This window comes from Bactrocera tryoni, chromosome 3, assembly GCF_016617805.1.
Source record: "Bactrocera tryoni isolate S06 chromosome 3, CSIRO_BtryS06_freeze2, whole genome shotgun sequence".
Taxonomy (NCBI): domain Eukaryota; kingdom Metazoa; phylum Arthropoda; class Insecta; order Diptera; family Tephritidae; genus Bactrocera; species Bactrocera tryoni.
Genome location: NC_052501.1, coordinates 85,418,580 through 85,431,336, shown reverse-complemented (window position 1 = coordinate 85,431,336; position 12,757 = coordinate 85,418,580). Strand labels below are relative to the sequence as shown.

Sequence of the window (12,757 nt, the reverse complement as noted above, 5' to 3'; positions counted from 1 at the left end):
TAAAAAACATTAAAAAAATAAAAAAAAATTATAAAAAATATAATAAAAAAATCTTATAAAAAATAAAAATAAAAAATTTATAAAAATTATAAAAAAACATTTTAACTTAAAAAATTTACAAACAAAAGAATAAAAAAAGTTGAAAATAACTATATAAATAGAGATTATAAAAAAAATATAAATAAAATAAAATAATATAACAAAAATATAAAAAACAATTTTAAAATATAGCATACAAAAATTAAATGTAAAATATTATAAAAAAATATTAAAAAGGTAAAATATTATTAAAAAAATTAAAAAGCAATACCAATATTTATTAAAAAAAAGTCAGTAAAAAACTAAAAATAATAACAAAATAAAAACAATTTTTTTTACTTAAGGAATAACTACTTAAAAACTCGTAAAAAAATAACTAAAAGAGCACAGAATTGAATTATTTTGAAAAATAAAAATAATTGAAAATAAATATAAAAAATTAAAAGAAAATAAAATAAAATAAAAATAAAATAAAATAAAATAAAAAAAAAAATAAGAATAAAAATTAAAAAAAAAAAAAAAAAAACTAAAAATTAAAATTAAAAAAATAAAAAATCTATAAATAAGAAAAATTAAAAAAAATAAATTAAAAAAGTAAAAAAAGTAATAAAATTCAATTACAATAAACTAAAAAATTAAATAAGAAAAATTGAAAAAAATTAAGTAAAAAAAATTGGAAAAATTAAATAAAAAAGAAAATTATTAAAAACAAAAAGTTACAATAATTTGAAAATACATATAAATTTTGAACTAAATTAAGGAAATTGTTACATAATTTCAAATAAATTAAAAGTGTCATGGACTTATAGATATGTATGTAGCTGTTATACAAAAAGAAACAGTTGCAAAAATATTTTTTTAATGCTTATGCTTAAGCAAAAGCTTTTATACATGAACAAAATATTTTTATTAAAACCAATAATTTTTAGAAACTTCTGTGGATATGATTTTCAAATGTCAACAAAATTAAAACGTTGTAAATAACTCAATTGAACTTTCACTCTCTCTCCTTTAACACTTCACAACGACCGAAGGACCGTTAGTTATGCGAAAATCATGGATAATTTCAATTTCCTTTTATTTACATACAATATATAATTTTATTTCGATATTTTTTTGTTTTGTTGATTTTTTTAAGTTCTTACAAAAAAGAAATGCAGTAATAAACTGACGCGCATGCGCATTACAATTACAATTGTTACAATGAAATATCATTTACGCGTCTTATATAATAATTATGTTTTGAAACAAACAGTATAACATATAATAAAAAAGTAATAATCAAATATTCTAATAATTATAATAGAACATCGAAGAAGAGAAACATTGCAAACGACATTTTTTGTTTTTGTGTTTTGTGTTTTTTTTTAATATCGGCTTTCAAGCCGATTGGGTAGTTGAACATGCGGAAAGGAACGAAGGATTTATATTTTTGTTTTTTGTTTTCTTTGTAATTAATTGCTTTCTAAGAATAATTAAATACAAGAATTGGTGCGCGCTTCGGTACTTTACAACTATAAAAAATATAATCTTTTAGATATGGAAAAATTTGAACTAAAATTTTTGCATTTCCAATTTACTATTCGGCGCGGCGTTATGCATTTGTGTTTCGCTTTGCTTTGTTTCTGTATTTCGATGAGGCTAACTACTTTACACGGCAACTGATGGAGTGAAAACTTATAGTACAAGTGGATTAACAAAAATTCTGCTTTGCTCTTTCAATTGTGGTTGATTTTCTAGCATCTGTTGTTGTAGTTGTAATTATAAATAAATCACTATTGTTTCCAGAACAAAATTAAGATTAGAACTGCTTCACTTTTGCTTCAAACGTTAGGCGTTTAGGCGCATCAACAGATCGTGGAAAGTTTGCATGCATTTTTGCATTGGTTTCGCGAGCATTTTTGTTTAGTATACTCCTAGAGCAAAGGACAGCGACGTGTGGGACAGTTTCTAGAAAGGCCGAAAATGTATTTCCATAATCTCATCATCGGACGAGGACGATTCGCGCTGAGCTTGCTCATTGTCATCGCCGTCGTCGTTGTCATCGCTCATGGACGAATGTGAGTTGACATCTACCCAACCATCATTGTCGTCGTCATCACCGTCGTTGTTGTCGCTGTCATCATCGCTGTCCATATCTTCGTCGTCGTCGTCGTCATCGCCGTCCGAACGATTGCGTCGCCGAAAACGAAGCTGACCTTCGCTCATATCAAAAACTGCAAAACAAAATTTGTTATTATTCGCAACGCCGCTTAAGTGTATGTGGCACTTACTGTCTGTTGAATCGCTGTCCGAACCGTCCTCATCAGACTCAGGCTCTTCATCATCTTCCTGAAAGCAGAGATAACCAATTATTCATAATCGCATCGATGAGGTCTTGTGCTGCTGCGTCAATCCCAGCGCCGAGGCCGGCGCGCAGAGTGTTGCCATTAACAGCCAGGGCTCCGCCGACGCCGCCGCCGCCGCCGGCACCACCGCCGATCGCTCGGCCTGCAACAGCTCGGTTGTTGCGATTGGTGCGGAATGCATTACTACCCGCACCACCTCTGCCTGAGGCTGCTGCTGCAGCTGGTGCTAGTCTGGCGCTGCGTGCACCGCCAGCGGCACTGGGACGTGGCGCAGCATGACCATTGCTACCGCGACCGATCATTACACCGACGCCGCCATTGCCACTGGCGGCCGCGGGCAACGCTGAGCCGCGAAAGCTCACGATGATCTCTTCACCACCGCCGCCGCTACCGCTGCCGCCGTTGTGTCGCCGACTTGCGTCGATGTCGATATTGATTTCGCGTATGCGTCCAAAACGACGAATGTGATCACCGGCCCGACGATGGTTAACTGCGTCGGCGTTATCGTCATCGTCGTTCTGGTTGCGGGCAGGGGCTGGGGCAGCGCCTCTACCGCCACCGCCACCACCACCTGCTGCTCCTCCTCCACCACCACCACCATCACCATCATCATCGTCAACATCAATATTTATAATGGCGTTATTGTCGTCGTCGTCATAGTCGTCAGCGTCCGCATGCGCCGCCGCGCGTTCGGCGCTATTGCTTGCGTCATTGCCGACGCCGACGCCCATGCCTGACGCGTCGCCATGACGCACCTCATCTTGATTCTCGATCTTCTTCATGCCCACAGCATAGATCTTCACGAACGTCTCCGGCCGCGAGTCGAACGCCGGCTGGTTCTCCACCAGCGCAATCAGACTGCCATTATCGCTTATGCTCATGTCGTAGATGCCGCGCCGCACGTCTATCGTCGATATCGAAGAGTAGTCGTACGCGTCCAGAACCTTAAAGCTAGTCTCACAGGCGGGCAATTCCTCCAGCATTGCATCGATGCGCTCATCGGACGCTTCTGCGTTGTAACTGTAGATGACACGCATGGGCGAGAATTTCAGGAAACACTGGTCCAGCACCGGCACCGTCTGCAGCAGATGGAATGTACGCAGGTCCCACACTTCGGTGTTTGAAATAATCTGCAATTCAAAGCGGTTAGTTGGTTAAATGTGCACGAAATGGGGATAATAAGGCGGCACAATACCTCCAAACCATTCGGGTGGAATACGCCGGAAAGACATTGATTGAGCTTGTCGAACTTGTGTATCTCCTTGCCGGAACGCACATCCCACAACACGCCATCTGAAAGCCGAGACCGTTAGTACTTAGCACGAAGCTTAGAGCGCGGCGTGGCACTTACCTGACAGAATGAGCTCGTCGGTGGGACAGAAGGTTGCACGGTTCTTCACATACTGGTTGCTGAGCGTTGGTGTGAAGGTGGAAATCTTATTTCCCGTATTTATGTCGTAAATGATGGCGCACTGCAGCAGTGGATAAATTGAAAAGGGACATGAGTTGAATTAAGAAAATCAAAATTTAATCGAAAGTCGTGGACTCACGTCATTTTGCGTGCCAAGCACTTTGTCCTGCGTCAGGTTGTTGAATTCGCAATAGTAGTCGTCGCCAAAGCTGAGCTTCGTCGCGAACTCGTTATGTTGTATAGACCAGAGCACGCTGAGCGGCGAACGCCAAGAGCACGAGGTCAGCACCAGGTCGCCAGCGCGGTTCGAAATGATGGAATCGACCACATAACCGTGGCAGGTGGACGAGAAGACCTCTGTGCCGGTGGAGAGATTGAATGCCTTCACTTCGCCCCGGTGCGTACCGACGAGCAGCAGTTTGGAGGGCGACACAATCTCACACGTGGAGAACTGCAGCGAGGGGAAGTCATTGGAGCGCACCGAACGCCACGGCGCAAAGTTCGAATGCACATAGCGTCGATCCAGGCGTGCTGTGTTGTAACCGGCTTGCGCTTTGAAGATGCGCGCTGTTAAATTCAGATTATCGCCCGAGCGATTGGGCTTGGGGTCCGGGCACTTGTGTGGCGTGAATAGGTCGAATTGTGGACATGTGGTCATCGGGTTGTTGCACAAAGCATGCTGATTCGTGAGATACTCGGTGACGATGGTGCCCAGCGTGATGCCCGTCTGGTTGCCGTGCTGCGGCGGCGGCGAACCACTCTCCGAACGTACATCCTCTGGCAGTGAGGTGATTTGCTTTTGCAACGAGCGCTGCGCATTCGCATTCGCAATGGCCAAAGCGCTGGCGCTGTTGGCGCTGGTGTTGATCTTCTCCGACTTTTTCACCAATTTAATTGGCGTTACCGCGCTGTTGCTGCTCGGCAGCTCGTCCAGCGTCAGGCTGCTGTTCAGTTGCTGTTGGTCGCTGGTGGATGAATTCGCTAAGCTCTGTATGGCATTGTTGACGTCTTGCATGCGGCTGCGCAAACGCTGGCGTACCGTTGATGAAGGCAACACTTTGTAGTCGAACGGCGATTGGTGGAAGCTCTTCGTCGTGTTGGCCGAGACTTGCGGTAGGCCAGCCTCCTTCTGCAGCATTTGCGCCGTCTGCAGCAGACCCTTCGATTCCAGATGGTCGTGTATCAGCTGGTAGAGCTGTTGCTCGTTATACTGGATTTTCGTTTGCGCAATCACATTGGCTTTGTGTATGTTGGCGAGTGAGGGATCCATTTTGTTGGAGATGGGTTTTGTTTTGCCCGAGACGCGTTCGACCAGCTCGATTGCGTACTTCTGAAATAAGACATGCTCGGCGCGTTTCTCCTGCAGTATGGGATCGCGCATCAGCGTCTGTATCTGACCGTTTGAAAAGAGTGTTAGTTTTCCGACGATTTGGCCCACGCGCTCGGAGCGTGCCAGGCCGGCCAAAGCGCGACAGGCCATGCCGCGAATGCAGTCCGCATCGGTGATGGGCGCCTTGATTTGCATCAACGAGAGTAATATAATAATGCCGTTATTGGAGCACACCGACTCCCAAACCTTTTCGATTAGCTCTTCGCAGTAGCGGTTTGCTGGTCTGTTGCGCTTGGACGAATTTAGCCCTTTCCCGGCGCTAGTTGGCTCTTTCTGCAAAAGAAACGAGGCGTTAAAAATGTAACTGTTATATTGTTGCTGTAATTAAGCATACCTTGGCTGATGAGTGGAACATTTTCATGGCGGTATTTGGTTCCTTCTGTTAAACAAAAAGGATGACAATGAAAGATTTTTGTTTAACTTTATAGAGCTTAGCTTACCCTTGAAAGTGGTGCGCAGACGCAATGGACCAAGACGGCCAAAGCTGATTTTTGCACATCCGCGTCTGCAGTGATATCGCCCGAAGCAGCAGCCAATATGAAGTAAATACCGGAGGCACCGGCGCTATCGGGCACATCCAAGCGCTCGCAGTAGACCTGGAATACGCGCGGTATGACGCAGCAAATGGACAGCACATCCAACGAGGAGCGCACTATTTCGGATCTAAAACGAATTGGACATTAGTATTGCAGTTTTTCTTAAGGAATTTACAATAAGTATACCTGACGCTGTTGTTCCAGTCGTATGAGAGCGCTATGATTTTCAGCAGCAGCGTTATGCCGCTCACTTTCAGTAGCTTGTCCACGGGCGCCCAATGTGCGCGCACCGATGTGTTCTCCTGTAAGGTGCGCACCTGTTCGCTGATCTGCTCCAGGGTCAGTTTGGCCGCTTTGGTGACATTATGCTGCGAGAACTCGTTGGAAAACAGGCATTGCGAACGCATGAAGTTGTTGTACTTGTAGAAGAGATGACTCTCCATGTAGCGTTTGAGTGCCACGCACACATGGCGCACGAGTTGACGTGAAGCACACTCCAAATCATCATTGATAGGGTTCTCATCATCATCGTTGTTTGACGGATTCAAAATTTTAAGTATCGAAATCTAATAAAACGAAATCTCGTCTTACAATGCCGTTAGTGCATACATATATAGTGCAAATACATACCACATTGTAGAGTTTCCTCAGGCCATCCTGCGCATCGAATTCGTCCAAAATGACTTTGAATTGAAAACTGAGGCCAAAGAACATGGTCGCATGGCAGACGCCCGAATCATAAGAGCGTTCCATTAGCCACAGCGCATAGTGCACTAATTCGGCTATCACAGTTCGTGGCATGCTGCACATGCGCTCCATGGCCTCTTCGCAGTAGGCGAGGTAGTAGAGATTTATTGAAACGCCGGTAGCTGCAATGCTAGGACGCGGCACTTTAAGCAGCAACTAAAATTTTTTTAAATTAATTAATATATGTATGTAAATATGTATAAAGTCAAAAAAGTTGCATTTACCTCCAGTCCGCCGTGCGCGATGAATTCCAGAGCGAATTTTTTATGGCAAAGCAAAGAAGCTAGATATTTTAGCGCCTCAAATGCCAGACATGTGTCACGCCTGTCCAATTCCTCCAAATAGCCGAACACTAAATGCATAGCACGATGTTCGAAAACCAAACCTAAATAGTCTTGATGGTTGCCGAGTGATGTTAAGTACCGTAACATTAGCATTTGGCTCGATTCGACGGTGGGCGGATGCAGGGGTATGTACATTTTTTTGTAGTAACGCGAGCCACTGCCTTGTGGGAAGGCATCACGACTGTTCTCCAGCAAAGTCGACATGTTCGAATTCGAACAATTTGTGTCCAATAATGTACTTTTTGAAGCTTGCGATGTTGATGCCTTGGCATCGTTCTCTGATTGGGGCGACGACACAAAAGCAGAGTCGTTATTGCTCCAAGGTGGCAGTAGTTTTTCAAATGAAATATTATCTTCTAAGCTGGAATCGGATGGTGGTAGTGTAAGCGTAGAAAGGCTACATTCATTGCCAGAGTAGTAGATCGCTTGTAACATATGTAGACGCTTCAGCGTTTTGGGTATGAGGCGAATATTGTGTTCCTTGAATGACACTGCTATTTCGGTTACCTCCATAGCTGCACCTAGCAGACCGGTGGCATAACTTTGTAACGGCTCAATACTATCTTCGGCCCAACCGAAAATTCTATGAATCAGATGCTCGAATTCGCCTTGGAATACGGCGGATGTCTCCAAACCAGGCGCAATTATAAATATTAGGCGACATGATAGTATATTGAGTTCTAAGGAACTTTTTTGTATATTTTGGCGTGTAAAGAAATTATCACGCAGATAGTCGCTTACAAGCTGAAAAACAAAGAGTAAATTATTTTAAAAAAAATTTTGCCAAAAGTCAACTTATTGTATACGTTACCTTACTAACGAACACATCTTTGCGGAAGAGCTGCTTCAGTAGTACACCAAATTGGCACTTGGGATCCGTACGATAGGGATGTCGATCCTCAAATGGATCGTGATCTTTACGCATATAAATTTCTTTTTCCTTTTCGAAGATTTCGGCCAATCTAAATGAAGACTCATTATAATTATTTTTATTACTATTTGAATAGGCAATGTTCAATTATATAGTTATCTACTCAAATGAAATTGCCTTTTGTTCATTCAAGTACTAAACTATTTTTAGATTTTTTAATCACTCATTTCGACACAACAATAAATAAATTACAAAATAAAAGTAATAACAAAAACATGCATACAACCATCTAGAAAGACAACAAATAAAAGCACGCTTATTCTGCTTTTTTATTTTTGCAAGCAGTAAAAAACCTGTTTGCGTGCATAAGCTAGACGAACAAACCTAAAGATATGTTCATATGTATGCGTGCAGTCATTTACCTTTTCAACACTGGCACTGGATCGAATCCGGAACGTGTATGTTGTGCTTCCCAAATTTGCAGCACTTGCGACATATCTTTGCTATCGAAATTTGGTTCTTCATCTTCGAAACCATAAAATGGATCGGCCTCAGCAGCTGCGCCAGCTCCAGCTTCTTCATTTTCGGCTGCCTCTGCTGCATTCCCATTAGCTTCGTTAGGGCCATTAGCTTCATTCTCCTCAGCAGCGTTCATCTCCGTATCTGCGTCTGCATTTGGTTCTGCTGGTGCTCGCTCATCATGTGTATCACTGGCAACTTCACTGCTATTCGCATCCTGATTTTGCGTCGTAGACCCTGTTGCAAGCGCTGTCGAGGTTGTTGGCTGAATTTCTTCTGCATCACGCATTTCCGCATCACTTTGTTGATGCTCAACTGGCTCTACGTTGTTGGGCGGCATTTAATGCCACAACTTTATCTTTTTGTACAAATCTAGTCCTAACCTAACAAAACTTTCCCACACGTCGAGGTAAAGAACGGAAGTTTTCCTTCTTTTGAGTTCGCGTGTACAAGTTAACGTTGTTGTTGTTGTTGTTGTAATCACCCCTTTCAATTTTTTGCGAAATTGGTATTCAGTACAATTCAAGGTTAAAACTAATTCGGAAATCGACGAATAACTTTTCACTTTTGTTTATAAACAAATATTTTTGTTAATATGCACTTATTTTTAGTAATTAAATAAAGAAACAAAAATCGTAAAACTATGCTTAAATTTGTGTTTCACATAAAAGAAATTCCACTGAACTAAGCAGAAGGAAAATGCACGCGCTTTTTTCGCTGCTGTCAAATTGGTACTGTGCTAGTGCTGCCACATCAGCATATCAAGTTATTTATTGCAATAAAAAAAATAAATTCATGTACAAACGGGCAACCAAACACGACATTCATCATTACGTATGCATAATAAAATTAAATTTAAAAATTACAAACATTTATTATCCCACCTTTGCTAGCCTTTATGCACTTTTATGTCAGAAAATGAAATTTTTAACTTCTTATCAGCTTCGAATATGGCACGCTTCAAGCTTTTTCATTTTTGTTTACCCGATTCCATGATTGAATGATTGAATGAAACAGCTGATTCACAAACTTCAATAGGCGGCCGCTGACGTTTTACTTTTGTATTGTTTTCTTAATAAACAAATTTCCTATTTGTATAAAATCACCAACTGTATAGAATAATAGGAAAAACAAATTGTGGATTAAGTTTAACATGTCTTTTCTATATATACTGAGTTGGGTATCCACGGTGATACATATTGTTTTCATCACAATATCGATTGGTATGCAAGAATTTATGACCTTATGCAGGAGCTAATTGTTTATTTATTATAGCGGCGGGTCTGTACTATGTCGCTGAATTGGTGGAAGAGTACACGCAAACTGCTCGAAAGATCATTACAATGATGATCGGTGCAACAGTATTTGTGTATATAATGTTTATATTCTTTGACAATTTACCATGGAAGATGATACTGTGTGGACTTGCAGCGCAAATGTTTCACGCGATAATCATGAGTAACTTCCCATTCATACGTTTCATCTCAGTTCCTTTTATTGGAGCAATAGTATTACTGATTATTAACCATATGTTGGCCTTCCAGTACTTCACCAGCTATTATTATCCCTTCCTACAGGTAGGCGCCGATTACTGCGTTTCTTATATATAGTAATTAAAAAATATATATTTATGATTTTAGATTTTGGCATATTTTACAATATGTCTCTGGCTGGTGCCATTTGCACTCTTCGTTTCCCTGAGTGCAAACGACAATGTGCTGCCGACTACGGTTAATGACAGTATGGGTAGGTTATGTGAATTTACTTGTAGCTTTAAAGTGCTGACTTAATATTATTATTACTAAATTATAGGAAGTCAAGATGTGGTTACGAATTATTTCAGCCGTGGGAAAAAACAAGGACTGTTATCGCTTTTTAACTATGCTAAGGATAGTTTATTACCTACAAGAAACAAGAAATCTTTCTGAGAATTTCTGTCTGTAAATTCTTGAAAATGTGGACTGCTACCAAAACATATTTTGTTAAGTTGAAAAGGCTTGGTAATTGCATTATTTATTAATTAAACATAAATTATAGAATTTACACCGAAACGTTTTGTATTTTATTTTCGCTTATGTGTCAAGAAATGTAAAAAATTTAGGAACATAAAAATTTAAAAACTAAGTACATCCATAATATCTTCTAAATTCGCAAATTTTATCCTGAGTGTTTAGATTGTTCATTCATACATTAAGTAAATTATTTATCCTGTGTCTTAACGCTACCATCATTCATGCCGAAATAAGCTTTTGTTGCCATATTCACAAATAATCCCGTTTCGACTACTCCCGGTATTTGCAGCAATTCGCTGTTAACCTTTGCCCAGTCACAGTCGCAATTTTGCTTGAAATGCCAATCGAGTATGAAATTGCCATTGTCCGTTACGCAAGGTCCGGCCTTAGCCACTGCCATGCGAAGTTTGAGTTCTCCGCCATATTTAGCAGCAATGCGCTCTTTTATCGGCACATACGCCATTGGCACTACTTCAATGGGTATGCCCTTTTTGTACTGTTCACCCAAATGTTCTGAATTTTTTGTATAATCTGCTATTATTATCAACTTTTCCGCGCATGATGCTACAATTTTTTCCTGCAATAAACAACCGCCACCACCTTTTATAAGTACCATATTCCGATCCACTTCATCTGCACCATCAATTGCTACTGCAAGTTTAGGATTGCGGTCTAAATCACCGAGTACCAAATTATTTTCCACAATGAGCTGGCGTGCTTGAAAGCTGGTAGGCACACATGTCACCTTCAAACCTTCTTTTTGCACTCGTTCAGCAAGGCGTTCCACAGCAAATACCACGGTTGAACCACTGCCAATACCTATGACGGTATTTGTCTTTACCCACTCGTCGACGGCGCGGTGAGCGGCAATGCGTTTTGCTTCGTTCAATGACATATTTGAACTTGAGGCGGTCGTTTGCAAGACTGTTTTTGAGAAGCTGCTTAGTGTTTTCCTTGTGAATTTTTGGTGACTACAATTGTAGTGAACTACTTTTAGTAAACTTATCACTGGCGTCCTTGTCATGTGCTGGCGTTAAATGCAATGCAATTAATATTAGTTATTAAAAGCAGAACAAGTATAAACTTTAGATATATGTAACCAAAACAGTTTACTGAAGTTATTGAATGAACTTGGAATTATTATCAGTTTGCTCTATTCCTCTTTACTTTCTCTTCGCTTGCTTTACGTCAGAGAACAGCTGCTTCGCACGTGTATGCCGGGCTGTGTTTATTTTGTACAGTGTGCCTCACAAACTTCGCTGTTATTTTGAAAAATTTCTACTTCGAGATTTTAATATTTGTGTAGCTACGCAGTACCAAGGAAACTTTAGTTTGCACCCCTCCAGCTTGTGCTATAATCTTTTTATTAATTTTGAGTTCGTTTCGAAAAATCTCCTCACTCTAACTTCCGATTCACATATAACTTTCCTCGCTTGGCTTGAAGTTCATACTTAAACAACAAAGCGAAGAAAGCAAAGTGTACGTTAGAATGAAGGTTTTGCTTTCATTTATGGTATGGGGAACCACTCCAGTGACGGGTTTAGGTCCTACCATGTTAATGGATGTTGCGGAGCGGGCGAGCTCATCAACCAGTTCGTTCCCGGGTATACCTTTGTGACTGGGCACCCAGTTGAGCTACACATGATTACGTTCCGCTAGGCTATTCAGCTGTTCTCTACACTCCTATTTGTTCTCATGGTAGGAGACTGCTTTAAGTGGCGCTTGACTCTTGCTAAGTATGGTTATACGTTCGTTGCGATAGTTGCGTTGGAGGTTTATCTCTATGTACCGACTTATGGCAAAGACTTTTGCCTGAAAAATGCTCGGAAATCTTCTTGGTGAAGTTAACCCTTTTAGTAACGCTGTTCCATGGGAGGAGAACCAATGGTATAATTCCACTTTACACTTTCATCCGCTGGGAGGAGATTGCCTTCCTCCTGTCACATCCTTCTGCTGTCATTTGTAGAAGTGTGTGCTTGAAACCTGATCGATCACTAGATAAAGCGGTGTGAGCTTAAGCATATACATATATACGTGATTATCATTGTGTATAACCATCTAACGGCTTGCAGCCCCAGGATTTTCCAGCCAGCCGATTGCACATCATTAGTGCTTTAGTAGCTTTGTCTAAGTTCAGGTCAATATGCTGCTTCCACAGCAGAGTGGAATCCAGCGTGAGATGAAGATGCCTGGTCATATTCAAGATCCGGTATTGTCTCTGTCTGAGTAAAATTGGTGTAAATCTTTGGTATGATGTAGCCAAGGACAGTTTGAGTAGCTGCTTAGAGTTTTTCTTCCAAATTTTTGAAGCTATATAATGAAAATGGGAATACTTTATATTTATTTATACTAGATAAGATCTTAACGGTTCTCCAAAACTTACGAGGGACAATTATCTTCACCTATTGATAAAAATTCTGAATTGGAACTTCTACTACTACTACATAGGTTGTATCTAAGCAGTTGAGAGCTTTTTCGACACTCGAACTCAGTCTGGCGCTTTGAAGTCAATCCAGCGGACGCAATACCGTCAAACTCCG

General features: G+C 40.7%; 3 protein-coding genes across 5 annotated transcripts; 1 reads left to right on the top strand and 2 right to left on the bottom strand.

Moving 5' to 3' along the window:
- Window positions 1–1,493: 1,493 nt before the first annotated feature.
- Window positions 1,494–8,926, bottom strand: LOC120770018 (protein mahjong). 3 transcript variants are annotated; one of them, XM_040097116.1, is made up of 13 exons: window positions 8,109–8,921; window positions 7,627–7,777; window positions 6,696–7,559; window positions 6,355–6,627; window positions 5,911–6,290; window positions 5,629–5,851; window positions 5,523–5,567; window positions 3,938–5,461; window positions 3,739–3,859; window positions 3,583–3,680; window positions 3,143–3,517; window positions 2,313–2,370; window positions 1,494–2,255 (listed from the first exon to the last, which is right to left on the bottom strand). In XM_040097116.1, exons 1-13 carry the CDS (start codon window positions 8,543–8,545, stop codon window positions 1,990–1,992), a joined length of 4,815 nt encoding a protein of 1,604 aa, XP_039953050.1. In that variant the 5' UTR covers window positions 8,546–8,921; the 3' UTR covers window positions 1,494–1,989. The 3 variants fall into 3 exon arrangements, with proteins under 3 accessions (XP_039953050.1, XP_039953048.1, XP_039953049.1); XM_040097114.1 differs by having other exon boundaries at window positions 2,214–2,255; window positions 2,313–3,517; window positions 8,109–8,545; XM_040097115.1 differs by lacking the exon at window positions 1,494–2,255 and having other exon boundaries at window positions 2,363–3,517; window positions 8,109–8,926.
- A 325-nt stretch (window positions 8,927–9,251) lies between these two features.
- LOC120770021 (protein TEX261) lies at window positions 9,252–10,247 on the top strand. Its single transcript, XM_040097118.1, has 4 exons — window positions 9,252–9,428; window positions 9,481–9,782; window positions 9,846–9,951; window positions 10,018–10,247. The coding sequence occupies exons 1-4, from the start codon at window positions 9,359–9,361 to the stop codon at window positions 10,131–10,133; spliced, it is 594 nt and encodes a 197-aa protein (XP_039953052.1). The 5' UTR covers window positions 9,252–9,358; the 3' UTR covers window positions 10,134–10,247.
- Window positions 10,248–10,256: 9 nt separating this feature from the next.
- LOC120770019 (ribose-5-phosphate isomerase) lies at window positions 10,257–11,352 on the bottom strand. The gene has a single exon (XM_040097117.1). It carries the CDS (start codon window positions 11,239–11,241, stop codon window positions 10,405–10,407), a length of 837 nt encoding a protein of 278 aa, XP_039953051.1. The 5' UTR covers window positions 11,242–11,352; the 3' UTR covers window positions 10,257–10,404.
- Between the last annotated feature and the right edge of the window lie 1,405 nt (window positions 11,353–12,757).

Excerpts from the sequence above, each read along its gene's own strand:
- LOC120770018 (XM_040097115.1), bottom strand. The coding sequence starts at position 8,545 with ATGCCGCCCAACAACGTAGAGCCAGTTGAGCATCAACAAAGTGATGCG. Across the intron at positions 5,852-5,910 it reads GACTGGAACAACAGCGTCAG|ATCCGAAATAGTGCGCTCCT; the intron begins GTATACTTATTG and ends AATTCGTTTTAG. Across the intron at positions 3,681-3,738 it reads CGACGAGCTCATTCTGTCAG|ATGGCGTGTTGTGGGATGTG; the intron begins GTAAGTGCCACG and ends CTCGGCTTTCAG.
- LOC120770021 (XM_040097118.1), top strand. The coding sequence starts at position 9,359 with ATGTCTTTTCTATATATACTGAGTTGGGTATCCACGGTGATACATATT. Across the intron at positions 9,429-9,480 it reads TTTCATCACAATATCGATTG|CGGCGGGTCTGTACTATGTC; the intron begins GTATGCAAGAAT and ends TATTTATTATAG. Across the intron at positions 9,952-10,017 it reads TACGGTTAATGACAGTATGG|GAAGTCAAGATGTGGTTACG; the intron begins GTAGGTTATGTG and ends ACTAAATTATAG.
- LOC120770019 (XM_040097117.1), bottom strand. The coding sequence starts at position 11,241 with ATGACAAGGACGCCAGTGATAAGTTTACTAAAAGTAGTTCACTACAAT.